This window comes from Protopterus annectens, chromosome 4.part0 (genome assembly GCF_019279795.1).
Source record: "Protopterus annectens isolate FY-2018-M chromosome 4.part0, PAN1.0, whole genome shotgun sequence".
Lineage (NCBI taxonomy): Eukaryota > Metazoa > Chordata > Ceratodontiformes > Protopteridae > Protopterus > Protopterus annectens.
In genome coordinates this window covers 605,885,564-605,911,667 of record NC_056733.1, presented here as the reverse complement: position 1 = coordinate 605,911,667, position 26,104 = coordinate 605,885,564, and the positions used below count along the sequence as shown (strand labels likewise).

At 42.5% G+C, this 26,104-nt stretch overlaps 1 protein-coding gene across 1 annotated transcript in view; it reads left to right on the top strand.

Annotated features, from left to right (window-relative positions):
- DNAH10 (dynein axonemal heavy chain 10) overlaps window positions 1-26,104 on the top strand; it is a 5,879,077-nt gene that overhangs the window by 3,688,439 nt on the left and 2,164,534 nt on the right. Inside the window, exon 49 of the mRNA XM_044069759.1 lies at window positions 21,115-21,287. Within this exon, the coding sequence (XP_043925694.1) occupies window positions 21,115-21,287 (173 nt within the window). The remainder of the gene's footprint in view (window positions 1-21,114; window positions 21,288-26,104) is intronic.

The following is a 26,104-nucleotide window of genomic DNA, read 5'->3' as shown; positions in this document are numbered from 1 at the left end:
AAAGATTCATCCAAGAGGTCTCACCAGACGAGATAGGATCTGGAATTTACTCAAGATTCTTTTCAGTGCCAAAGAAGACAAGGAACTGGAGACCAATTGTGGATCTGAGTGTTTTGAACAAGTCTGTTTGACAGACAAAATTCTGTATGATCACAGTTCAGTCTTTTCTCCTGTTTCTAGGGAAAGATGATTAAATGTGCTCAGTAGATCTCCAGAATGTGTATTACCACATAACAATGGACAAGCGCCCCAGGAGATTTCTCCGCTTCTGGCTGGGAGACAGTCATTTTCAGTTCAGAGCTCTGCCCTTTGAACTTGCCACAGCCCCCAGGGTGTTCACCAAATGCATGGCAGTAGCAGCAGCTCACTTGAGAATGCAAGGATTTCGGGTGTTTCCTTACTCAGGCAACTGGCTCATTACTGCTCCCACCAGGCATCTTCTAGAACAAGTAAGAGACTGCATTCTCCAGACCTGCACCAACCTGGGTATCACCATAAATTAAGAAAAATCATAACTGACTCCAACACAAAGTTTCGAGCTCATAGGAGCAGTGCTGAATACCAATACTTGCATAGCTTCCTTTCCAAATCAAAGACTGCAAAAGATAAAGACCCAAGTAAAAAAGATTGTCAGAAACGAGAGAGTAGCCACACGATTAGTCTTACAGGCCTTAGGCTTGATGTTGGCAGCCATTATGTTAGTTCCTCTAGCAAGATTTCACATGAAAATCCTACAGTGGTTTCTAGCTTCTAAATGGTCCATTCTGTATCAGCCAATGCCGGATCAGATTTTGAGTACTAATCATTGCAAGAAAGACCTAGCTTGGTAGTTTCAGTCAGTCAAAATTTTCTTGGGCCGTTTCTTTGTTCCATCACAACCCTCGAACCATAGTGACCATGGATGCCTTCTGATGGGAGGGGCATTATCTGAGCAAGGCTGTCCAAGGCAGTTGGTCCCCCATAGAGGTCGACTTGCATATCAGTGTTCTAGAGATGAGGCAGTGCACTTGGCATTGCAGGCCTTTTAAACTGCTCTCCCTTTAGGAACGATTGCAGTCCAAACAGACAATATGTCAGTAGTTTGGTCCATCAACAAGCAGGGAGGAACCAAATTGTATCCCCTTTGTCGAGAAGCTTTCTGAGTCTGGCAGTGGGTGATCTCTTCCAGCTACTTTCTGATAGCAATGCACATTCAGGGAGTTCCAATGTGATAGTGGACAAACTGAGCAAATGCATTCTCCTGTCTCAAGTGTGGTGTGTCAATCCCAGAGTGGCAAGGAAAATATTTCTTCACTGGGCTCAGCCTTGCTGTGACCTATTTGTGTCAACCCTGAACAACAAGTGCAGCAGCTACTTTACCCTGGTCCCCCCTCCAGGGGAGTCCCAGAGATCCTGCACAATTGACCCTGCGGACTTCTATATGCCTTTCCTCTAATCCCTCAATTCCTGAAGAAAGCGATAAGGTTGAAGAGCAAGGTAATCCTCATTACTCCCATCTGGTTTTGACAGATTTGGTTCTCCTTCCTTTGGCCTTGTCTGATTCAACAACTGTGGAATCTTGATCAAGATCCAGATCTCTTATCCCATCCAGAGGGATTTTAGTTCACCCAAACCTTCAGAACCTCAGGCTGACAGCTTGATTCCTTCAGTTCCACTAATTGCCAGATGTATTTCTCTTTCTTCTCTAGTTTGTAAGATCCCTTTGGCATCACACAAACCCTCCACTAGGAAACTTTATAAGAGAAAGTGGCAAAGATTATCCTGCTGGGCCCATGATAATAACATTGACCTTTTTTCTGCTCGTATTGACAAAATCTTAGAATTTTTATCTTAACTCTTTGAAGAAGGAGTCTCTGCCTCTACTATTGGGGTTCAGCTAGCAGCTATTTTTATCTTTCATAATGGATTCAAGAGATTTATTAATTTCTCATAAACTTTGCAAAGCTTTCTTAAGAGGGACATTATTGCTAAAACCTCCGTATAAAGATCCATTTCTACCCTGGGATCTTACCTTAGTGTTACAAATGATAGTACGTTCCCCCTTTGAGCCTGCTGCCAACTGCAACCTAAAATTCTTGCCTTAAAAACTATATTTCTGGTAGTGATTACATCTGCCAGAAGAATTTCAGAAATTCAGTCCTTATCTTGCAAACCACCATATTTGATATTTCACAAAGACAGAGTTTCCCTGAGGATGAATCCTTCCATTCTGCCAAAGGGGGTTTCAGAAACAAATATCAATCAGACAATCAGTTTGCCAGTCTTTTTGCCAAATTTCTCAAGCAAGGTGAATATTCTTTGCATTTATTAGATGTCCATAGACAATTGTGATTCCGTCTCCATAGCCCAAAAGATATTAGAAAATCTGACCGTTTCCTTTTCAAATGCCAGAATGGGTAAACCTGTATGTAAGGTTACCTTGTCTGGATGGCTGAAGGATTGTATATCCTTCATATACAGTAAGAGAAAAGCTGAATTGTCTGGGCCTGTCAGGGCACATTCTACTATAGCTATAGCTACTACAGCATTTTTTCATTCTAAGGCTCCAATGGATGATATTTCTGCAGCTGCAACATGGGCTTCTCCACATACCTTTATTACTCATTACAAATTGGGTTTGGTCTCTAGTGGAAGAGCATCCTTTGGTTCTGTAGTGCTCAGGAATATCCTTCTGTGAGTGCTCCCAAGATACAAGGTAGCTGGGGACTCTGTCCTATATGTCAAGGAATAAATGAAGATTGCCATCAGATAAAGAAGTTGTGTACTTACCATAGCATTCCAGTTGTGTTGCCGATTTTCATTTATCCTTGACTCAGGTATGGTCTCTGCTAAAGTGATACCAGGTTTATGTCATGACATGTTTATCTGCAAACTCGATCTGAGGTAAATTCGAGAGGAGCATTATGGGTAGAATTTAAGCTTGAGAGTTTTTGGTTCTTGCGGGCTGTAGTAATGGCTGAGTTGGTTCCAGTGTTTGGAACCAAATCCATATGTCAAGGATAAATGAATATCGAAACAGTGATGGAACATTATGGTAAGTACATAACTTCTTTTTTAAGTCAAGGCGCAAAGGCTTCTATTCTAGAATGTTTCTGGTACCAATGAAAGAGGCTTCCTGGAGACCATTACAAGATCTTTTATTTCTAAATCTGTATGTAAAAGATCCAAAGTTCAAAATGTTGACCTTACAGAACCTGTTAACTCTTATTCCTCACATGAGTTACTTTGTAAATGAAGACCTAAAAGATGCTCACTACCATATTCATACAGCCATAAGTGTTACGAAATTTCTAACGATCACTTTTTCTGGGTCACATTATCAGTTTTCTGCATTACTCATTTGTTTATATTTGTTTATGTACAGATCCATTGCTATTCAGAAAATGTCTTGCCTCAGTCATAACTTATTGCATATTGAATAGTATTCACATATTTCCTTATTTAGATAACTTGCTTATCTTTACCGAGTCTTTATCCAGATGTCAAGCCTCATTAACATGAGTTATGTCTTTTTTGATTAATCTGGGCTTCCAGAGAAATATTGCAAAATCTTCTTTGACTCTGCCTCACAGGATTGTGTGTCCGGGATGCCCTTTTGATTCTTCTCTTCAAAGGGCCTTTTTAACCCAAGACAAGGTGGAGTTTTATCTGGAATTTTTCCTGAACTTTTCCAGTCAGTCTCAGACTTTTGCAAGAGAATTTCTCAAGATACTAGGGTTCATGTTTTTTATAATTCTTAGGATACCTTTTGCAAAATTACACACGAGAAAGATATAATGGTTTTGCAATCTCTGGAGTATCAAATTCCAGTCTTGGTCTTTATGAAAAGGTGAACTGCATTCATGGAGACAACAAATTCAACTGATCTCAGGTCTCCCCTTCTCTCCTCAGACCCCAGTCCAGTCTGTCAGCATCAGAGGAGTAAAAGTAAAAGACTTATGGAATCCTTCGAACAGACCAAAGCACATCCACTTAAAAGAGCTGTTGGCTCTGATCCATGACTTGAAGTCTCTTCATCATCTTTGGTCTCCAGGACCTCTCCAAATGATTGCAGATGATACCACAGTTATTTGGTATATTATCGATCAGAGAGCCTAAGGTTAGTAGTGCTACCTTGGAGTTAGCTTTTCAGCATTCCTTAAGCCTCCAAGCATTTTACATTCCATCAGAGCAAAACATAAGTTGCTGACAAGCTAGGCAAGACCAGGACAAGACCCTCATGAATGAGGGCTTCTAGGAATTGATTCAGTTGTAGGGAACACCTCAAATAGTGTAATAATTGTGGTGATCTCCTTTTACTCCAGGCAGCATTGGTTCTCCTTTCTTATGGAATTGGCTAAGGGCAATTACTGCAAGCTTCCTCACAGACTGGATCTATTCACACAAGACAAGTGGATTTTGATACACGCCAGTGTCAGTCATTATTACTGACTGCCTTGATGATTCAGTTTTAATACCATTTAGGCACTTATTTCATGAGGATGTGCAGCAGGTACAAAAGAAGCCAAGAAATCACACTGGTAGAAAATCCTGTGTTTGTAAGTGGAATTGATTTTCTAATTGGTGCCTTGCCAATAACCAGGGACCCATCAGGGATTTTATACCACTGATGTCCAAGTCTGTGTTAGTTACTTTCGTAACGGTTCATCTTGTATCCATTTCAGTATGTCTTCCTATGTACCCTCCTCTTTCATCTTTGTTTATCACACAGTTTCTGAAATTAGTTTTATACCTGAGACCTCCTCATAAACCAGTTGCATCACCTTTTGAACATGTCCATCAGTGTGATTTAAGGTTCCTGACTTGGAAAACTGAACTCATTATTGCTCTGACATCTGTAAGAAGAGCATCTTGAGTTGTAGGCTGTCATGGTGGGTGAACCCTATCTGATTTTCCATAGGGACAGGGTATCTTTAAGAACAAACCCTTCATTCATGCCCAGAGTGGTTTCAAAGTTTATTTTGAATCGTCATCAGTCTCACAGTTTTCTATACAAAATTTAAAAATCAAGAAGCATAATCTAGATGTGCATAGACAGCTCAGGTACTATCTTAATAGAACTAAGTCCTTTAGAAAAGCTGATAAGCTATTTATTTCTTTTTATTTCTTATCTTGGGGCAAAAAAAAGGACACCTTGTGTATAAACAGACAGTTTCCATGTGGTTGTTCTCAACTATCCCTTTTTGTTATTCCCACCATGGTATTTCCATTCCTGGCAGTATCAAGGCAAACTCTACTAGAGCCTTGTTTTCTTCACTGGGATACTGAAAAGGAGTGGACTCTAGAAGCATTCTAGAGGTAGCTACATGGTTATCAATGCATACCTTTACAAAGCATTACAAGCAGGATTTCTTTTTAATGTCCAGAGTGAGCATTGCTAGGACCATTCTCCATGGGCTACTTTATCTGTATCCTTCCTCCTCCCAGATTACATAGGCTTTATAAACCAACATTGCCTAAAGGCTACCTCAGCAGTAGAAATGATGAATGTAGTATAGTTGTGTATATAGCTGTAGATGGGCTATAACATAGGGATCTGTTTTGCCTTTTTCATCTGTTCCTCAACTGATAGGTCTCTTATTTAACTTTCTGACTTTGTCCGCTTCTATAGACTTGGCTCCATAGCTTGAGCTCCACCCCTTATTGATAACCTTCCTCTTTTGCCTGGATTACCTCACATCTCATTTGCTGCTTCAGCATTATGCATGGTCTACGGTAGCTTGGGCATTTAGATTTAGTGGTGTTTTTTTTTGTGCTGACCTCATCCTGTAGGGTTTTTTTTCCTGTATTCCTGCCTCCCCTATTTTCTATTCTAATATTAAAAAAAAAAAAGAGGAAAGCAGCAGCTACAGAAATAGAAAAACTGCTAGCAAGAAGGGTCATCAAAATGGTCCCCCTCGACCAGCAAGAATTCAGAACTTACTCAAGGTTCCTTTTAGTGTCAAGGAAAAATGGAGACCTGAGACCTATCTTGGATCTCAGCAATTTGAATCAGTTTGTCAAACACTTGAAGTTCCGAATGGTCACTGTTCATTCCATTCTGCCGCTATTGCACAAGGACAATTGAATGTGCTCAATAGATCTCCAGGATACATACTATTATATCAAAATATGCAGGCAGTCTAGAAGATACCAGCACTTCTGGCTGGCAGCCAGTCACTACCATTTCAGGTCTCTGCCCTTTGGTCTTACCACAGCCCCCAGGGTGTTTACTAAGTGCATGGCAGTGGTCGCAACTCACTTGAGACTGCTAGGATTCTGGGAGTTTCATTATCTTGATGACTCCGTCTTTTCTGCTTCCACCAATCCTCTACTGATCCAAGCCAGGGACTACTTGCTCCAACTCTGTCTTCAACTGGCATCACAGTGAACTATGCAAAGTCTTTGCTCTCCCCAACTCAAGTCCTGGAATTCATTGGCACTTGTCTGGATATGGTGGCACAGATCAGACGTTTACCACAGACAAGGTTAAACACTTTACAGAGTTAAGCATCTCATGTTCTTTCTCTCCCCTCTCTGCCAGCAAGGTTGGTATTACAACTGTTTGGATCTATGGCAGCTTCCAAAACTCTAGTACCTCTAGCAAGGTAGTGGCTGCTTGCAGTGAAATGATGAATAAGACAACTCCGTCTGTATGCATTGATATGGATTACAAAGATTTGCAGGGAGCACATAGCCTGCTGAATCACCACCAAAGAATTTTCTCAAGGTCACCCCTTTTATCCTTCTGGCACCGCGAGCCACAGTAACTACAGAAATCTCCCAACTATGGACGGGGGGGGGGGGTTACTTAGGAAATACAGTCCGAGGCACATGGTCTCATTTGGAGGTCAGTTTTCACATAAATGTGCTGGAAATTAGGACATTCCTATTAGCATTGCAGGTGTTTTAAGATGCTCTTCCTCCAGGAATGGCTGCTATTCAGACAGACAATGTGTCTGTGGTCTGGTATACCAGCAAGCAGGGAGGACCCTATACTACTCCATGTGTTGAGAGGCAATGGGCAATCTCTTCTGGCTGCTTTCTTTTAGCATCACATATCCCAGGGAAGTCCATCATGCTAGCATATAAACTAAGCTGGTCCCTCTTACTCTTTTATGAGTAGTTTCTCAACCCTGCAATGGCAGAAACAATTTTTGTCAATGGGGCCAACTGTGCTTTGACCTCTTTGTTTTCCCTATCACCTCCAAGTGCAGCAGGTACTTTGCCCTTATCCCCCAGAGGGGGAGTCACGTAGAGACTCTCTGATTCACGATTGGCCCCCTGGGCTCCTTTATGTAATGCCTCCTACTCCTGTAATTCCCAAGTGTTTTCAGAAAGCATCTCAGTGGAAGAGCAAAGTAATCCCTATTGCCACATTCTGGCCTTGACAAGATTGGATTCCCTTCCTGTGGCCTCATCTAGTCCACCCTTCCTAGGTGTTGGATCCATCACCATATCACCTGGCTTATCCATCAGGGATAACTCATCCGGGTCTATATTATATCCTCGAACGCTTAAAAAAGCGAACGCTGATTGATCGAACTTATTTTCGCAAAACTGCAAAATATCGAAGCAGCAGAAACTTGAATTTTTTCCTAGGGAAAGAATTCACTTGTCCATTTCTGTTGCTTCGGTATTTTCAGTGTTATGGTGGAAAGTTACCGGTCGGATTTAGGTAAGTGTGTGATTGTGTGGATGTGAGTGTTAGGGTGATTTAGGTGAGTTAGGGTTAGGGCTCAGGTTAGGTGTGTGTGCGATTGAGTGGACATGAGGATTAGGGCAGATTTAAGTGAGTTAGGGTTAGGGAGTGGGTGAGGTGAGTGTGTGATAGTGACGGACCTTAGGGTTAGGGTTTGGGTTAAGGTAAGTGGGTAGTTAGTGGTGTGTGCATAGTTTAGTGTAGGGTTAGGTATCAGATTTTAGGTGTATGTGTGTGGATTTCTGTTTGTTTGGTGTGCTTGTGTTGTATGTATGTATTTTGGATCAGCGATGTTTTTCCCTGGGAAAAAAAATCGCTGCTCTGACAGTTCGAGATTGTAAGCTTTCGGTTAAGTTAGGTCGATCAATCAGCATTCGCTTTTTTAAGCGTTCGATGATATAATATAGACCCACTGATCCAGACATTCAGACCCTCAAATTAATTGCATGGTTTCTCCACTTCCAATGATGGCTAGACAGTCCAGACTTTCTTCCCTGATTTGACACATCCCCACATCCTCGCAGGATTCTACTAGTAAGGTTTATAAGAGCAAATGGAAAAGATGCTCCCTTTGGGCTATCAAGAGACAACTGGATCCCTTTCCAGCATCTATTTCAGCTATTCTTAATTTTCTTACTTCTGTTTTCAATAGCAGAGCTAGTTATTCTGTGATAAAGGTCCAACTTGCAGTTATCTTGAATTTTCACATAGGAGATAACCATTCATCCCTGGCATCATCAGGATTATGTAAAGCCAAGGTACCTCCTTACTGTAACCTCCTATTAAGGATCCTACCCCTCCATGGGATTTAACAATGCATCTGATGTTGTCCTTTTCATTTATTCCACAACTGATGGGTTCAGATCCAACACTCAGATGCGACTCAGCTGCTTGTACCATATAATCAGATCCTAAAGCTCTTGAGCTCCTCTCTTTACCCATAATGCCCCACCAACCTAATGTACCTTAAATTTTGTTTTCAGCCATTAGATTTCAGAAGCAGATTCCTTAGCTCTCAAGCATTTTTGGATTTTGTCCATTTTTTCTAAGGTTCATAGGTTCATACTAGGCTATCTGCCCTAGGGCATTTATAAGCCTAGCCAGAGTGTATTTGGCTTTCGCCACCCATTTTAAATTAATTTTGCTATGCCCTTTTTCGAGGTTAGTATACCGTGCCTCTGTCTAACAGTGACACAGAAGTGATACCCGGGGAAAACCTACGATCTTCCATCAAGATTCCTCTTGAAGAGAGTCAATGAGGGACTCTGCCTAACCTGGACTGGGATTTTATTCCAGAGTGAAGGGAGCCTCTGGGTTATGAATTTGTCCCTCTAGCATGTCCTATTTATTTCAGTGCTGAGGTTCAAGTCTCTCGAGCGCGTAGCTCGATGGGATTTGGATTTTCTGAGGTGCAGCATGTCCATTAATTCCGGGTTGGGCATGGCTTTATACGTCAGGCACAGATCGCCTCTGAGCAGGCGGTATGCCACTGAGTAGAGCTGGAGTTTCATTAACCGGGCAGCATATGGCATCTGTTTGAGCCCTTTGATCCTCTTGGTGAGGTACTTTTGGGGTCTTTCCAGTTGCTGCAGGTGTCTGGTAAGGTACATCCCAAAAGGGGCATTGTACTCAATTCTGGGCCTGATGAGGGATGAGTAAAGAGGCACGATGACCTCCCCTGATCTAGATGTGAATCCCTTCATGATTAGGTGGGCTATATAAAATGTTTTTCTAACCACTTTGGCCACGTGGTTGTCAAATGAGAGATTGCTATCAACTTGGGTCCCTAATTACGTCTTCTGTACTTAATGGATTACCTCCTATGTGGTAATTTGTGGGCATTTTGTTTTTGCCAAAGGGGATGACTATACACTTTTTGGCGTTTAGCTTGAGGCCATGGCTCTGGCACCAGTTGTCTGTTTCTCTGAGGCCCTTTTGGAGGATGCTTGTGTCGGCTGGAGAGTCGATTATGGTGCCCAGTTTGCAGTCATCTGCAAACTTGGTCAGCCACAGTCCTTCCGTGTTGGCCTGTACCTCTGAGAAATATATACCGAACAAGAGAGGTCCCAGGACTGAGCCTTGTGGGACGCCACTTGTAACTGGTTTGGAGTCTGACATGGCTCCAGCAATTCTAACCATGTGGGTTCTGTCCTTGAGCCAGTTTGCAATCCATCTAGTGACATAGGGGTTTATATTTAAGTTGGTGAGCTTATCTATAATGCCCGAGTGAGGTATTGTATCGAAGGCTTTTGCAAGGTCCAGGTAGGCTGTGTGGACCACCTTCCCCTCGTCAATGGCCTTGGTGACTGTTTCAAAGAAATCAACCAGGTTTAAGAGGCAGGATCTGCCCTTAACAAAGCCGAACTGGGTAGGATCCAGTGTCTGTAGGTCCCCAATATCTTTATTTTTGAGGTCCATGATGATTCTTTCCTTAGCTTTGCAGACCAAGCTAGTCAGGCTTATGGGGCGATAGTTTCCAGGATCCATTGAGGCACCACCTTTATGGAAAGGGACCACTGTTGCTGTACGCCACTCTTTGGGCACATATCCTGTAGTAAGGCTAAGATTGAACAGTAGTTTTATGTTTGGGTTTAGCTCTTCTTGGAGTTCATGTAGGGCAGCCGGGACACTGTCTGGTCCCATTGATGCTGTGCTTTTTGCTTTGGAGAGGGCAGCTCTTACCTGAGCATCTGAGATGTCAGGGGGGCAGCACTCTGCTGGGATAGATATTTGCTCTTTTGGTGGGGAGGGGGGGAGAAGTTTGCACTGAACCTGTCAGCTAGGATGTTGGCAATGTCTGTGGGTTCGGTGTATTTTTTGTCATTTTGGACTAATTCTGAGCATATCTGGGAATTACCACCCAGGTTCCTAACATAACTAAAGAAAGCCTTGTGATTATCTTTAGTGTCCTGTGCAATTTTTCTCTCGAAGCTGGCCTTAGACAATTTTATGAGTGCCCGTAGTTTTTTGCTAATACTGATCAGTGATGCCTTCCCTTTTTGGGATTTTGCTCTATCATTTAGTAGCTTCCTCCGTCTATTGTATAGTTTGTTTATGGCTGGGGTCCACCAGACAGGACGTCTGCCTGTGGAGGATAGTTTAAACTTATCACTTGCTCATACATTTGTGTTTTTAAGAAGTAAACTGTAACATGTTACAGTTGGAGACTCAATGAAAGTTTGACAAGTGGTAAGTTCATTTGGTGAAATGTGAGTCAATGAAATTTGTAAGGTGCCATTCATTTTTAGTTACTCCTTGTGTCTTTATATCCTTTTTAACTAATTTATTTTTGATGTTCCTTTTCACACATATCTGAAGAAGGAAAATTTCCATCCTTGTTCCCATTTGTCAGCCCGGTTTCCAAACTTGACTTTGCACTTAACATCCCAACCTTATTGGCTGCCCTCTTTCTGGCCTGTTCATAGATACTAAACTATTAATCTGTGAGGATCTTAAAGCTTTACATCACCATGGTAATTATTATATCTATTATTTTGTGATACAAATATCCAAAGGTGGGATGAATAAGTATATGTTGGTGCAATTTGCGTTTCCTCCATCCATGAGAGTCATTGGTGCTAGGCTGTGGTGAATTTGGGGTTACCCATCCATTCATTCAAATTACATTTGAAAAGAGTAAGTGAAGTGCTCTTTTTTATGGGGTGTGAAATATGGTTCCAAAGGAGTGGTATTCTCTCTCATACATTTCTATCCTTCCGGTATGCTCTGTTCATTTTACAAAAAAGATTTAGGTCCCTTGAGGTTGTGTTTGTTACACCACTGGATTTGCTAATGTCATGAGTTTGACAGAACAGGGTTTATTGAAGCTGCATATGAAAGCAGCTGCAGCAGCCTTCTGTATAGAACAGAATCAAAGAACATTCTGTACTCAAAGTATACTACATCCACACTGTTTGTGTCACCTATCATGCAGTCATATAACTGATTATGTTAGCTTGGGTCTATATCAACAGCCAGGCTTTGAGACAGACTGCATAATTTTTATGATTTCAGCCCTTAATTTTTTTTTAGTGAGAAAGCACTGCGGTCATTCCATTTGTGAAAAGTGGTTGGGAGAGGTACAAAGGCAAAGAGGTTGGCAAAGAAGAAGTGGGATTGTCAGAGAGATGAAGAAAGTAGACAGGAGTATAAGGAGATGAGGTACATGGCAAAGAGAGAAGTGACGAAGGTTAAGGATAAGGCATATGAAGAGTTGTATGAAAGGCTGGACACTAAGGAGGGAGAAAAGGACCTGTACCGATTGGCTAGACAGAGGGACCAAGCTAGGAAAGATGTGCAGCAGGTAAAGGTGATAAAGGATAATGAGGGAAACATACTCACAAGCGAGGAGAGTGTGTTGAGGAGATGGAAAGAGTACTTTGAGGGGTTGAAGAATGAAGAGAATGAGAGGGAGAGAAGGTTGGATGATGTGCAGATAGTGAATCATGAAGTACAATGGATTAGCAAGGAGGAAGTAAGGATAGCTATGAAGAGACTGAAGAATGGAAAGGCTGTTGGCCCAGATGACATACCTGTGGAAGCATGGAGGTGTTTAGGTGAAATGGCAGTGGAGTTTTTAACCAGATTGTTTAATGAAATCTTGGAAAGTGAGAGGATGCCTGAGGAATGGAGAAAAAGTGTTTTGGTACCGATTTTTAAGAATAAGGGTGATGTGCAGAGCTCTAGTAACTACAGAGGGATTAAATTGATCAGTCACATCATGAAGTTATGGGAAAGAGTAGTGGAAGCTAGGTTAAGATGGGATATGATGATTTGTGAACAGCAGTATGGTTTCATGCCGGGAAAGAGCACTACAGATGTGATGTTTGCTCTGAGAGTGTTGATGGAGAAGTACAGAAAGTGTCAGAAGGAGTTGCATTGTGTTTTTGTAGACTTGGAGAAAGCATATGACAGGGTGCCTAGAGAGGAGCTGTAGTATTGTATGAGGAAGTCAAGAGTGTCAGAGAAGTATGTAAAAGTGGTACAGGATATGTACGAGGGTAGTGTGACAGCGGTGAGGTCTGCGGTGGGAGTGACAGATGCATTTAAGGTGGAGGTGGGGTTACATCAAGGATCAGCTCTAAGCCCTTTCTTATTTGCAATGGTGATGGACAGGTTGACAGACGAGATCAGATAGGAGTCCCCATGGACTATAATGTTTGCAGATGACATTGTGATCTGTAGTGAGAGTAGGGAACAGGTGGAGGAGACCCTGGAGAGATGGAGATATGCTCTAGAGAGAAGAGGAATGAAGGTCAGCAGGACTAAGACAGAATATATGTGTGTGAATGAGAGGGAGGATAGAGGAATGGTGAGGATGCAAGGAGTAGAGGTGGCGAAGGTGGATGAGTTTAAATACTTGGGGTCAATAGTTCAGAGTAACGGTGAGTGTGGAAGAGAGGTGAAGAAGAGAGTACAGGCAGGATGGAGTGGGTGGAGAAGAGTGTCAGGAGTGATTTGTGACAGACGAGTACCTGTAAGAGTGAAAGGGAAGGTCTACAAGAGAGTAGTGAGACCAGCTATGTTATATGGGTTGGAGACAGTGGCATTGACAAAAAGGCAGGAGTTTGAGCTGGATGTGGCAGAGTTAAAGATGTTAAGATTTGCACTGGGTGTGACGAGGGTGGACAGGGGTCAGCCCAGGTTGGAAGGTTTGGAGACAAAGCCAGAGAGGCAAGATTATGTTGGTTTGGACATGTGCTGAGAAGGGATGCGGAGTATATTGGGAAAAAGATGCTAAGGATGAAGCTACCAGGTAACAGGAAAAGAGGAAGGCCTAAGATAAGGTTTATGGATGTAGTGAGAGAGGACATGCAGGTGGTTGGTGTGACAGAGCAAGATGCAGAGGACAGGAAGAAATGGAAACAGGTGATCCGCTGTGGCGACCCCTAACGGGAAGAGCCGAAAGAAGATGATGGTTGGGAGAGGTACAAACCAAAAGGGACATTATACTCAGTGATTGGTCAAATGAGTGCTGAGTACACAACAGTTATGTTCTTGGATCTGGATGCCATAACTTTGTATATAAGCAGTGTGATGAAAAAGGACTTCCTTACAATAGCTGGTATGTGGTGTTTGAAGGACAGTTCATTGCTGACATAGGCTGTCAGATTTTTAACTATGTGCTCAATTTTCAGAGGGATATTATCAGTGTGATAGTTACAATGGGAGTCGTATTTGCTGAAGGCATACCTCTCAACACCTTAGTCCAAGAAATCTGGACAAAGCCTAAAATATTAGGGCCTGTATTACAACGACGAACGTTTAAATGTTCGAGTCTGTAAAAGTCGACCTTTAGAGATCGAACAGTTAAACGTTCGAAGTTGTACAAAAATAAATTTAAAAAAAAAAGTACAAGGAAAGGGTTATAGCAGGAGGGCAAACCACTCTGCACCCTCCACATCCCCACTACTTAAATATACCAACTCCGAGATCGCACTTCAGTGAACTACATTGCACTACTGGGAAATTTCCCATTCCCTACACTGCAGCGTAATCTCGGAGTTGGTATATTTAAGTAGGGGGGGTGTGGGGTGCAGGAGGGCTTGCCCCCCTGCTTAAACCCTTTAGTTTTTTTTTTTTTTTTTTTTTGACTTGTGATTTTTTTTTTTTTAATTTTTAAAGAAATTCGAACGCTTAACTGTTCAATCTCTAAAGGTCGACCTTTAGAGATTCGAACATTTAAGCATTCCTGGATATAATATAGACCCAGATATTAGGGGACAAAGGTCCAAAAATAGGTACAGATTTTAAATATTGCCCTTATAAATTTAGAAAGGTGCTAGAATAGCAGGATTTGTGTTACTGTACATTAGCTGAAGAATCTGAAGTCTGAAACTCAAATGTATGTCATCATTTAGTGACTTTAATCCTCAATGATTTGCTAGAATACCACAAATATTATGATGAACAGACCAAAACTATGAGGCAAAAATCTGGACATTCTGCAAAAAATCTGAACACTTGAGAGGGATTATACATTTTTTGGCATTACATTTTAGTCCATGGGTTTGACTCTATTTGTTTGGGACAAACTCTCTTGTAGGATCCTTTTATCCTCTCTGGGGAGTTTATGATAATGTCACATTTGTAGAAAACAGATGGCTCCTCCTTAGGATCTTAGCTTTGCACTTGAAAAGCTTACTTAATTTTCATTTGAATGAGCTCATCAGGCTGAATTGAGGGTTCATAACATGGACAATTGTTTTACTCATTGCTCTGACGTCTGCTATTAGAGTATGTGTTACAAGCTCTTAAGGTGAGTCAGCCTTATCTTATTTTCCTAATAGACAGAGTTTCTTTGTGAACAAGTCCTTCTTCTATGCCTAAAGTTGTTGTTGTTTGTCTTTCGGCTTTTTCCCGATAAGGGGTCGCCACAGCGGAACTCCGGTCCACTAATGATTGGCAGTAGATTTTTACGAAACGCCGAGGTGCCAGCTCGACTCCCAACCTTCAACAAAGGCACGCCCATTACACATGCATGTCTTTCGAATGCTACCCAACCGCAGGGAGGAAATGCAGACTGCACACAGAAGGCACTCCCAAGCCAAGCCGAGAATCGAACGGGAGAACCACTTGCTGTGAGTGATGTCAAGAATTTACCTTGAGCTTATCTTTTTTTCTTGGCCCAAAAACAAGGCAGAAAAAAAATATTCATACTCTGGGTGTCCACTGGCAGTTCAGATTCTGCCTAGACAAAACTCGGTCATCAGGAAAGCTGTTTATCTCCTATGAAGTTAAGAGGAAAGGACAAACAGTGTCAAAGCAAACAATTTCAAGATGGTTGTCTCGTACTGTTTCTTTTTGCTACTCTCACCATAGTAAGCCACTTCCAGCAGAGTCAGTGGCCATTCCACTAAGGCTTTGTCTTCTTCAGTGGCTTTCTGGAAAGGTGTGGACTCGAAGTATTCTAGAGGTAGTAACTTGGTCCTCAGTACGTACTTTTACAAACTGCATCTCTTTTCTAGGTCCAGAACAGACTTTGCTAAGGACATTCTCCATGAGCTGCTGGATTCTTGACTTATTACATCCTTTCTTTTCCATTTTTAACCTATGATACTGTGTCCAAATAGCTCAGGTTACTGCAACAGTGATCTAATGTTGAACATATACAGTGTAAATAAACTTAACATAGCAGTAGATAATCATTCTTGTAGTAGCCATTCCCTCCTTCCATCCTCCTTCTTATGGTGTTTTTTTTTTGTATGGCCAGAGTGTGGATTTATATACCCTTTTGTATAATTCTTTTGTTATGTTTCCTAGTATTTTCCTTTCAGGGTTGTTGCCTTCCTGCTTGAGGCAAGAAAGCCCTGAGACTTTTGCACTCTTAACTGCCTTTTTATATGAAACCCTTCTTGAGCTCCTGACAGTTAAAGCACGTGTGAAGCACCCTCTAGCTGTGGAAATGCTGATTGGTGGCAGCAGGCTAGTACTCAAATAGCTTAGGCTACTACAACAGTGATCTATTCATAGGTAGGTACTAGGCTGTTGGCCCTAGGGCCTATATAAGCCTAACCAAATGGTGCCCTGGCTTTCGCCACCCAAGAAAATTATTTTCCTGTGCCCTTGTCGAGCAGAGCCACAGAAGTGATCCCCGGGGTGAATTTCCTCTCTACCATCCAATCATCAAAATTTTTCTTGAAGAGTGCTAATGAGGAGCTTTGTTTGATATAGATACGTAGTTTGTTCCAGAGTATGGGAAGTCTCTGGGACAGGAATCTATCCCTCCAGCACGTTCTGTTTATTGTGGTGACAAGGTTTAGGACCCTAGAGTGTGTAGCTCAGAGGGATTGGGATTTCTTTAAGTGGAGCATGTCCAACAGCTCTGGGTTTGACATAGCTTTGTATGTTAGGCAGAGATCGCCTCTGAGGAGGCGATGTGCAATGGAGTAAAGCTGGAGTTTTTTGAGGCGGTCTGCATAGGGCATCTGTTTGAGGCCGGTATTCCTCTTTGTGAGGTATTTCTACGGCCTTTCCAGTTGTTGTAGATGTCTTGTGAGGTACATACCAAAAGGGGCATTGTACTCTATTATGGGTCTAATGAGTGACGAGTAGAGGGGAACAATGACCTCTTTTTTTCCTGGATGTGAAACCTTTTGTGATGAGGTGTGCCAAGTAGAAGGATTTCTTGACTACTGTGGCGATGTAATTATCAGAGGAGAGACTACTGTCCACCTGTGTCTCAAGGTCTCTTATCACACTTTTGGTGTTAAGTAGACTACCGCCTATGTGGTAATTCATGGGTACAGAGTTTTTACCAAAAGGGATGACAATGCACTTTTTGGCATTGAGCTTGAGGCCATGGCTTTGACACCAGGCAACTGTCTCAGTGAGGCCCTTTTGTAGGATGTCCACATCGTTAGGAGTTTTGATTATGACTCCTAGTTTGCAGTCATCTGCGAACTTCATTAGCCAAAGACCTTCTGTGTTAGCCTGTACTTCAGAGAAGTAGATACCAAACAGAAGAGGACCCAGGACTGAACCCTGTGGTACTCCACTTGTCACTGGTCTGAAGTTGGATTTGGAGTTTGCTACTTTCACAGTGTGGGTTCTGTCAGTCAGCCAGTTGGCAACCCATCTTGTGACATGGGATTTATACCTAGGTTAGTGAGTTTATCTATAATTCCTGAGTGGGGGGTGGTGTCAAAAGCCTTGGCGATATCTAGATAGGCTGTGTGAACCACCTTACCCTCATCCTTGACTTTGGTGACCGCTTTAAAGAAGTCTATCAGGTTTAGGAGACATGATCTGCCTTTTACAAACCCAAATTGGGTAGAGTCCAGAGTTTGGAGATTACCAGTGTCAATGTTTATAAGCTCCATGATGATACATTCCATAGCCTTGCAGACCAGGCTCGTCAGGCTAATGGGGTGGTAGTTCCCGGGGTCCGTGGTGGCTCCCCCTTTGTGGAGTGGGATAACCATTGCTGTGCACCATTCAGTGGGCACAAAGCCTGAGGTGAGGCTATGATTGAACATGGTAGTTAGGTGGGGTGCCAGTTCATTCTGTAGTTCATGTAGAATGCAGCCAGGGATGTGGTCAGGTCCCATGGATGCTGTGTCCTTGGCTTTGGAGAGTGTGTATTTTACCTGTGCAGCTGTGATTGCAGGAACTTTGCATTCTCCAGTATAGAGATGGGCCCTTTAGGGGATGAGAGGGGGGTAAAGTTAGCACTGAATCTATCTGCCAGGATGTTGGCAATATCAGTTGGTTCTGTATATTTAGTGCCATTGTGCTGTAACTCAGAGCAGATCTGAGTGTTACCATTGAGATTCTTGACATAGCTATAGAATGCTTTGTGGTTGTCTTCAGAATCGGTGGCGATTTTGTTTTCGTAACTAGCTTTGGAGGATTTTATGAGGGATCTCAGCTTCTTACTGAGGCTGACCAGGAACTTCCTCCAATCATGGGACTTTACTCTTTTTTGCTACAGTTTCTTTCTTCTGTTGTAGAATTTGTTTATGGTAGGGGACCTCCACACTGGCTTCCTTTTTTTGGAGGATAGCATCTTGGTTCTGTTAGGGATTGCACGATCCATGCACTTGTGTACGTGCTTATAAAGTGCATTTGTGTAAGATTCAGCAGTCATATCTCTATTGTCTGTCAGCATAGGTGTCGTGAAGTTTGCCACTTCTGTCTTAAGAAGCATGAAGTTGGCTTTGGAGAAATTTTTTTACGGTGGTCTCCCTAAAGGGGGGTGGGGGTGGGATGTGGATGTCTAGGGTGATTAGCTTGTGGTCGAATCTGACCAACGAGGAATTGACCTCTGGTGTGGAACACCGATTGCCCATGTTGGTAATGACCAGGTCTAGGATATTGCTGCCCCTGGTGAGGGTGTGAATAAGTTGATCCAAAGTGCTGGAATTTATGAATTCCAGAAAACGTTGAGCACAAGAGTTGGTACATGAGTAGTTTTCCCAGTTAATTGTGGGATAGTTGAAATCGCCCATTATTAGGGTGTTAGATTGTACCCTAATATTTTCCAGTGTATCAAGAAATGAGGAGTGGGAATCCTGGGGCATGGTGGAGGATCTGTAGCAAGCTACAGTTTGGATTGCTGTCTTGACCAGGGTTAGTTGCACTTAGATAATCTCGGATGCATTATGCTGAGCAACTAGCCTGGAGGTGTGGATATCCTTAATGAATATGGACATGCCTCCACCTTTAGTGTTTCGGTCCAGATTAGGTGGCTGAAAGGTGTGGTATGAATTATAGCTTGTTAATACAGGGGTGCTCTCTGGAGCCTTGAACCAGGTCTCTGTCACTGCACAGATGTCGATGTTCTCCGTTTTAAGGAGTGCCTCAAGTGAATGCATTTTGAGGTTTTGACTTCTAGCATTGAGTAGCATTACCCTCAGATTTTGGTTGCTTGTACCTGTTACGGTGGTGAATTTGTCATTTGAACCTTGCCTAAAAAAGGCACTATAGGGGTGGCAAGAGCTTGAGCCAGTATCCGGAATCCCAAGGGCGACAGGTGTAGGCCATTTCTGGCAAAGCATCGTGGTTTGTCGATCATGTCATCCCAGGCAGACTGATACTGGATCCCCTTAGAATGACACCATAAGCTTAGCCAATTGTTGAAGTCAATCATTTTGTCCTTGTATTGTGGTATCATTCTGGGTTATGGCAGGATGCTACTCAGGGCTAGGGTCATACCTGCCTGGGCTACAAGACTGGACAGCTCCTCCATGTCTGTTTTCATGTAGTCCAGTGAGGTACGTCTCAGGTCATTCACACCAACATGGACAATGACAGAGTCATATTTGTACTTGTTGTGGAGTGACCTGAGTGCGTGTGTTGTGTGGCAGATCCTGGCACCCGACAGGCAGCTGACAGTAACTTTCTCCTTGTTTAGTCTGATGAGTGGAATATCAGTGTGTCTGACTATAGAGTCAACTATGACTAGAGTGTTGGGTATGTTGTTATGCCTTATGGGCTGTGGTTGAGTGGCGCACTGATTGTGGGCTATGTGTCATTTGGGTTGTGTTGGGGGGTGGAGATTGCTTGCGATTCTGCTTTCGAGGTCCCTGTTGCTTGGGTAGATTTTTATTGAGAGTCTCAGCGAATGTAAGTGTGTGTTTTGTGTTTCTGTGTGTGTGTTTTGGTTGTTCTACTGTTAAAACATCAAGTCTTATGGTAAGCTTACTTATAAAACTGTACTTTCCAAATCTGCCTGTATAGAATCTTGTAATTTTGCATAGCTAAGGGATTCAGTATTCTTTGAATCAGCCAGATTGTTTAGTATTCTCTCTGTTCAACTGATTATTTTTTTTTGTCTCCTTTGGGGCATAATTTAACTGGCCGTGTCCCCAGTGCCTCACATCTATAACAGGTCTACCCTCCCGCCTGGATTTACTCTTGTTATCCTGGGACCAGCCATGGATAATAAGGACATTCTGGAAGCTCCACCACCTCTGCTTCTCTCCTTTTTATGCCCTACCCACTCCCTGCCCTGTGTCCAATGTTTACAGATTCCTTTCAAGGACAACTCCCATCTTTGAAATGCACCTTCCCTAAGGAAACATCATCAACAAATGCCCTCTCACCTGAAATGGGCTTGTCCAACCCTGCCTGCCACTCCATCAGTCATCCAGATTGACTGACCAATAGTCAGGGTTTTATCTTTCTACACCAGTAGCTTAATCTGATTATTTTTGTATCCTTCATGTAACTGCTTTTTATCTGCATATTTAATTTACAACAGCACTTATTTAGTGAAAGTAAAATTTTTATTTGTTCACATGTAAGAGCTTGTGGATGGTGCTTATTTACAGATATTTATTAACTGAGGAGAGGATTACTTAGCACTGTAACTTGTCAAGCTGCTGCATTTGCCTCCATTGCCAGATGATTTACCATATTACCAGTAAAATAATAATTTGTTTGAAAGGCTGTTACCATGGGTAAGGGGCACTAGAAGACCTTGTAGTTCATAAAAAAGCGAGTGTGTTGAGAAAGAGATCTGGAATGCTATACCAAAAACTCAGCTCTGTAAGTGCACAGTGTGTAATTCTAGGCTGGGTATGGATGTTGGAAGGCTGTACCTAAGATGGCAGCACATATTCCCTGTTTGCACATGGACAAGTTGCATTTGGTAAATTGGTTAATGGATCAGATTTGTTGCAAATCTTTATACTTTAACCTTTTGGATACCAGAGGTGTGCCTCAAGATACCATCCCACTCATGACCATCAGATCTATGTGGGGCATTAGAGGGGATTCAGGTACCTTAACTCATGTCCCTAACATACCCAGGTGATTCATTGGTGGAATTTAAACCCTATCTGTCTGGCAACCAGTTTTTCCTACACCCATGACAATCTGCTGTAACAATTTTAAGTAAACTACTTGGCTGTGATTAATTTTATATTTATGAAAACAAAGTAGCATTAAACTATTATACATATATTTAAAGGTTTTCATTTGTTTTACAGACATTTATAGAGGATATTCAGACAATTTGTGAAAAGCTGACCTTCTGCACCCTGGAATTATACAAATATATTATTCGGGACCTGCCACCTACACCATCTAAATTTCATTATATTTTTAATCTACGTGATCTTTCCAGAGTAATCAATGGGCTAATACTTACAACACCTGAACGGTAAGCTTTTCTACATTGTATTTTAACCTTAGGCAATAGCTGCTTTATCTCTTATTGGTGAGCACTGAACTACGTTAGTGCAACTGATTGTAAAACTCTGTGGTCTTCACATTAATAAGTAGATCCAATGTTGTCCTTTTCTTTCTTTCTCAACATATGGGTTAGGATCTGAACCTTGGATCTGGCATGGACACGTATTCCAGACTTTGGATTCAGCTTTCGAGCTTCTCCTTCTACCCATAATGCCCTATTCCATCCCCATTGCCTCAGATCTCATTTGCCACCATCACGAACAGACGCATGTTCCACTCTAAAGTTTATTAGCAATACTTTGTGAGTTATTTAACTTGGATTTAACTTAATTTGTCTTTCATTAGTTTGACTTATCCTCTTTAGTTTCTCGCTGGTCATTAGGATTTTCCCCACTCTTTTTCCCTACTATTGTTATAGTAATTCTTGTTTACAATTGCTAGAATTTTTGAATTCCCTATTTCTTTAGCTTACCATCACTGGTAATGAAACTCCTCCTTTCCTTTCCTTGCTTTAAAAAAAAAAATCTTTGCTTGTAGTTTTATTCTTGCTGTTTGTTTTTCTCTTTGTCTGATACTGACCTATCAGTCAAACCAACAGGCTTTAAGAAATGCACTTTTTATTTGCATAAAATCCCAAACTTAGATGCCCGAAAGGAGTGTGTGTACTGCCTTGGGGTTGTGCACTTGCACAGTTCTTGTAAGATCTACTCTACCTTTAACTCGGATAGATATAATAAACTTATTCTAAGGGGAATTCTCCCTTCTACTACTTCAGGGGCTCACTCTCCCCTCCAAAACGTATAAGTCTGCTCCTCTGGAGCACAGAAAATGTTCTCCTCTGAAGAACCCAGCTCTTCACCAGAGCCTCCTTTGAAAACTAGGAAAATTTTGGATCTGATACTATTGGATCTGAAGACTCGACAATCGGCTCCAAAGCCCTTGGATCCTAAGGCTCCATCTATTAGTACCATAAGTCCCACAGTACCCCTCTTGGCTCCTAGGTCCTTGGATCCAAAGCCATGTACTTCTTATAGAAGTACCACTCCAGAATTTACCATTAAGCCAGTGTCACCCACCCAACCTTCTCAGTTGCTTCAGACTCCAAAAAAGCAATCAAGGCCCCCATCCACTACTTCCTCTAGATCCTCCAGAAGCTTATCAGAAGCAGATGTGGATAGGATGATGAAAAAACTTCTTGGAGCACAGATCCAGATGGAGGTCTTACCAGCTCCATCCCCTATCGGATCCATGAGTATGCCTACCATGTCAAAAAACATTGCATCTCCTTTGACAATCCATCCAGTGGTTTCAGAGTCCCAGCATCCAAAATCCCCGAGAGGTCAGGTGTTGGATCCGAGGAAGGCTTCTTCCTCCACCCTATTTCCTTGACTAGTTCTGCTCCTATAGCCTCAGATTAGAATGGGTCTCAGAGCCGAATTGTTGGCGTCAGATCCAAGGAAATAGGTTTGGCTCTGATTTTTCAGATCAGTTCCTTCCCCTTAGAGCCTCAGACTGGTTCCTTCCCCTTAGAGCCTCAGACTGGATAGTTTGGATCCAGTTCCAGCCCCAAGGCACAGATCAGAGAGTATTCTAGACCTACTTTCATCATGAGTTTCAGCTCCAGGAAGGTGGGTTGAAGCCTCTATGGGTCCGTCGACTTTCGAGGTGGTGGAAAGGGCTTTTTCTCTCCAATGAAAACTGCCTTCTCATGTTTCGGATCTTATCCCTTTTCTCTCATCGGTTCTGTGATTTGAGTCGATCAGGCCTAATTCAGAGGAACAGCCAGTTCCAATGAGTCTCCAACCAGTTCCAGTGGAGGAACTTTCCCTCTCTTCCGACACCTCTCCTGAAAACCCACAGAGGAGGAGGTACTCTGGAAGAGAACATTCAAAATGAGACATATTGTCTCCCCCAAGGAGCCTCTCACAGAGGATGCTGATTTTGATGAAGGGGAGGGGTAGTCACCACCAGATAGCATCTCTTTTGGAGATATTTTAGAGATCCAAAAACATAAAGGTGGCTGGTCTTCTCAAAACCCATCATCAAAAGAATCTGAATTTTTGGAGGCTTTTAGTTGCAGCCTGTCTACCTCTTAGCAAATTAACTTATTGATTTGGTTTCCAGCTGGGCTTGGAAGGAACTGGATACCATAGCTTTATAGGTTGGTGCTAGGCTATCGGCCCTAGGGCCTCTACAAGCCTAGCGATAACAATTCCCTGGCTATTTCTTTCCACAGTATTTACTTCCCTGGACCCCTGTCTAGCAGAGCGACTGACATGATCAAACTCATTCCCAAAAGACCCAACAAATTTTAACCAGCTAGCAGACAGACCCCACTGGAACAAAGGAGTTCCATTCAATGTTGTGGTGGTGATGGCAGCCACCAAGAATGAGCTAGCAGAATAGAGCTCTTCTGTCCATCCACCAAACAGGGAGTCTAGAGCAATTGGACAGATATGGAAAGTGAGTCACTGCCTTGACAGTCTTTGCCCTGAAGTCAATAAACTACCTGGCACACTTTACTAGGCTTCATAGAGATTTGACCAAAGAGCTTTCATATACTCTGTCAGAGTCCATGTCTGCTGAGGACTTCAAAAAAACATCCTCGCAATTGGCCACTCTTCAGTGAAGTTGATCTCTTACACAGCTGAAGGTACTTCATGAGCAGCTGGTTCAGGTATTACTATAAGGAGACATGCCTGGATGCGGCTGTGAGACTTTGCAGAGCCTTTTAATATGTCCTCTATTAACTCCTTATTTGATAGCACTTCCTTGTTTGGGCCATCAGAAAAAAGATGCGCTTACCCACAGCGAACAAGATGGAAAGACTCTCTGCTGTGGGAATCAAGTTTTCTACACCTCAACGAACCTTTTCTAGGAATCAGAGAGGCGGTAAGAAAATGTGGTTCTGAAAATCTCAGGTACCTTTCCAAGATTCGCGCAGGAATAATTCCTCCAGAAGCAGAGGAGGAAGTTTTAATGGTAGACTTTAGCCTAGAGGCAGAGGTGGTCTGCAAAACCAGGGCTTCAGAAATTCTTTTTCAGACAGACCCTTTCAACACTTCTAAAGTACAGCCTGACTATCCAACTCTGGAAGCAATCAGGGGTCAGTTGTCTTTGCACCCAGATGCCTGGGCAAGTATAACATAAGACACATGGGTCCTAAGAAAAATATCCAGGGTTTATTCATGCCATTTTTCCTTCTTCCATCTCTCAAAAGGAAGAAACTTCCCAACGTTCCACCCAGTCAAAGAAGGCAGCAGCACAAGAAATCTGAAAGGTCTCACCAGACCAAATAGAATTCGGAACTTATCCACACTTCTTTTTAGTGCAAAGAAAACAGGGGAACTAAGACCCATTTTGGAGCTAAGCAGTTTGAATCAGTATGTAAAGAAAGTAAAGTTCCAAATAGTCATTGTTCAGTCCATCCTACCTTTTCTTCATAAGGATGATAATATGTGCTTTATAAATCTTCAGGATGCGCACTATCATATCAAAATAGAAAGGTGATCCAGAAGACATTTTTGCTTTTGGCTGGGAGCCAGTCATTACCAATTCAGAGCCCTGCCCCCAGGGTGTTTTCCAAATGCATGGCATAGTGTGGCAGCTCATTTGAGACTGAAAGGATTCCAGGTCTTTCCATATTTAGATGACTGGCTCCTCAGCCCCCTCCAAGCATCTTCGTCTGCAGACCAGGGGCTGTTTGCTCAAGATTTTCAAATCATTGGGTATAACACTAAATCATACCAAGTCAAACCTAACATCAGTCCATACCCTGGAGTTCATTGGTTCAGTTCTAGATACAAAAACACAAGTAGCATCTCTATCCCCTCATCACATTTTAACTGTCAGAAGCCAGGTTCAGATTTTCCTTGCCCACACATCTCCTTTGATAAGGTTAGTAGTTCAAGCACTAGGTTCTATGGCAGCAGCCATAGTGATGCTTCCTTTGGCACATTTCTTTATGTGAAATCTCTCTCTAATGGAATATAGCTGTACAGTGGTCCATTCTGTATCAACCCCTATCCTTTCCAGTCAAGCTCATCCCAGTTTGCAAACAACACACCCACTGGTGAATACAACTGAGCAATCTTCATCTAGACAGACCTTTTGCTGTATCAAATGCAGTGGTCACAGTGACCACAGATACTTTTCAACTGGTTTGGGGAGGCATTTCTTGGAAGACTGGTCCAAGGGTCCTACCCCCAAGAGGCCAAGTTGCATATCAATGTCCTAGAGATGAGAGCAATCCTATTAGCGTTGCAGGGATTTCAAGATGCAGTCTCCTAGAGGACTATTGCAGTTCAGATTGACAACATATCTGTAGTCTGGTACATCAACAAACAAAGAGGAACATGATCTTACCCTTTTTGCAAAGAGGCCATGAGAGTATGAGAATGGGTGATCTCATCAGACCGCTTTCTAATTGTGGCACACATTCCGGAGAAAACCAACATGTTGGTGTATAAACTAAGCAGATCCATTCTTATGTCTTATGAGTAGTATCTCGAGCAATCTGTGGTGAAGATAATCTTCTGGCATTGGGGCCATCCTTGCTACAACCTGTTCACCACTCCCCTCAACAACAAGTGCAGCAATACTTCGCTCTTATCCCCCCTCGGGGGAGTCAGTGAGAGATGCTGTTTTACACACTTGTCCCACATGCCTCTTTCATGCTTATCCTTCTCTTCCCTTGATCCTAAACTTTTTGCAGAAAGCAAGTCAGCTAAGAGCTCAGTAATCCTCATTGCCCCTTTCTGGCTTCGGCAGGTATGGTTCCCCTTC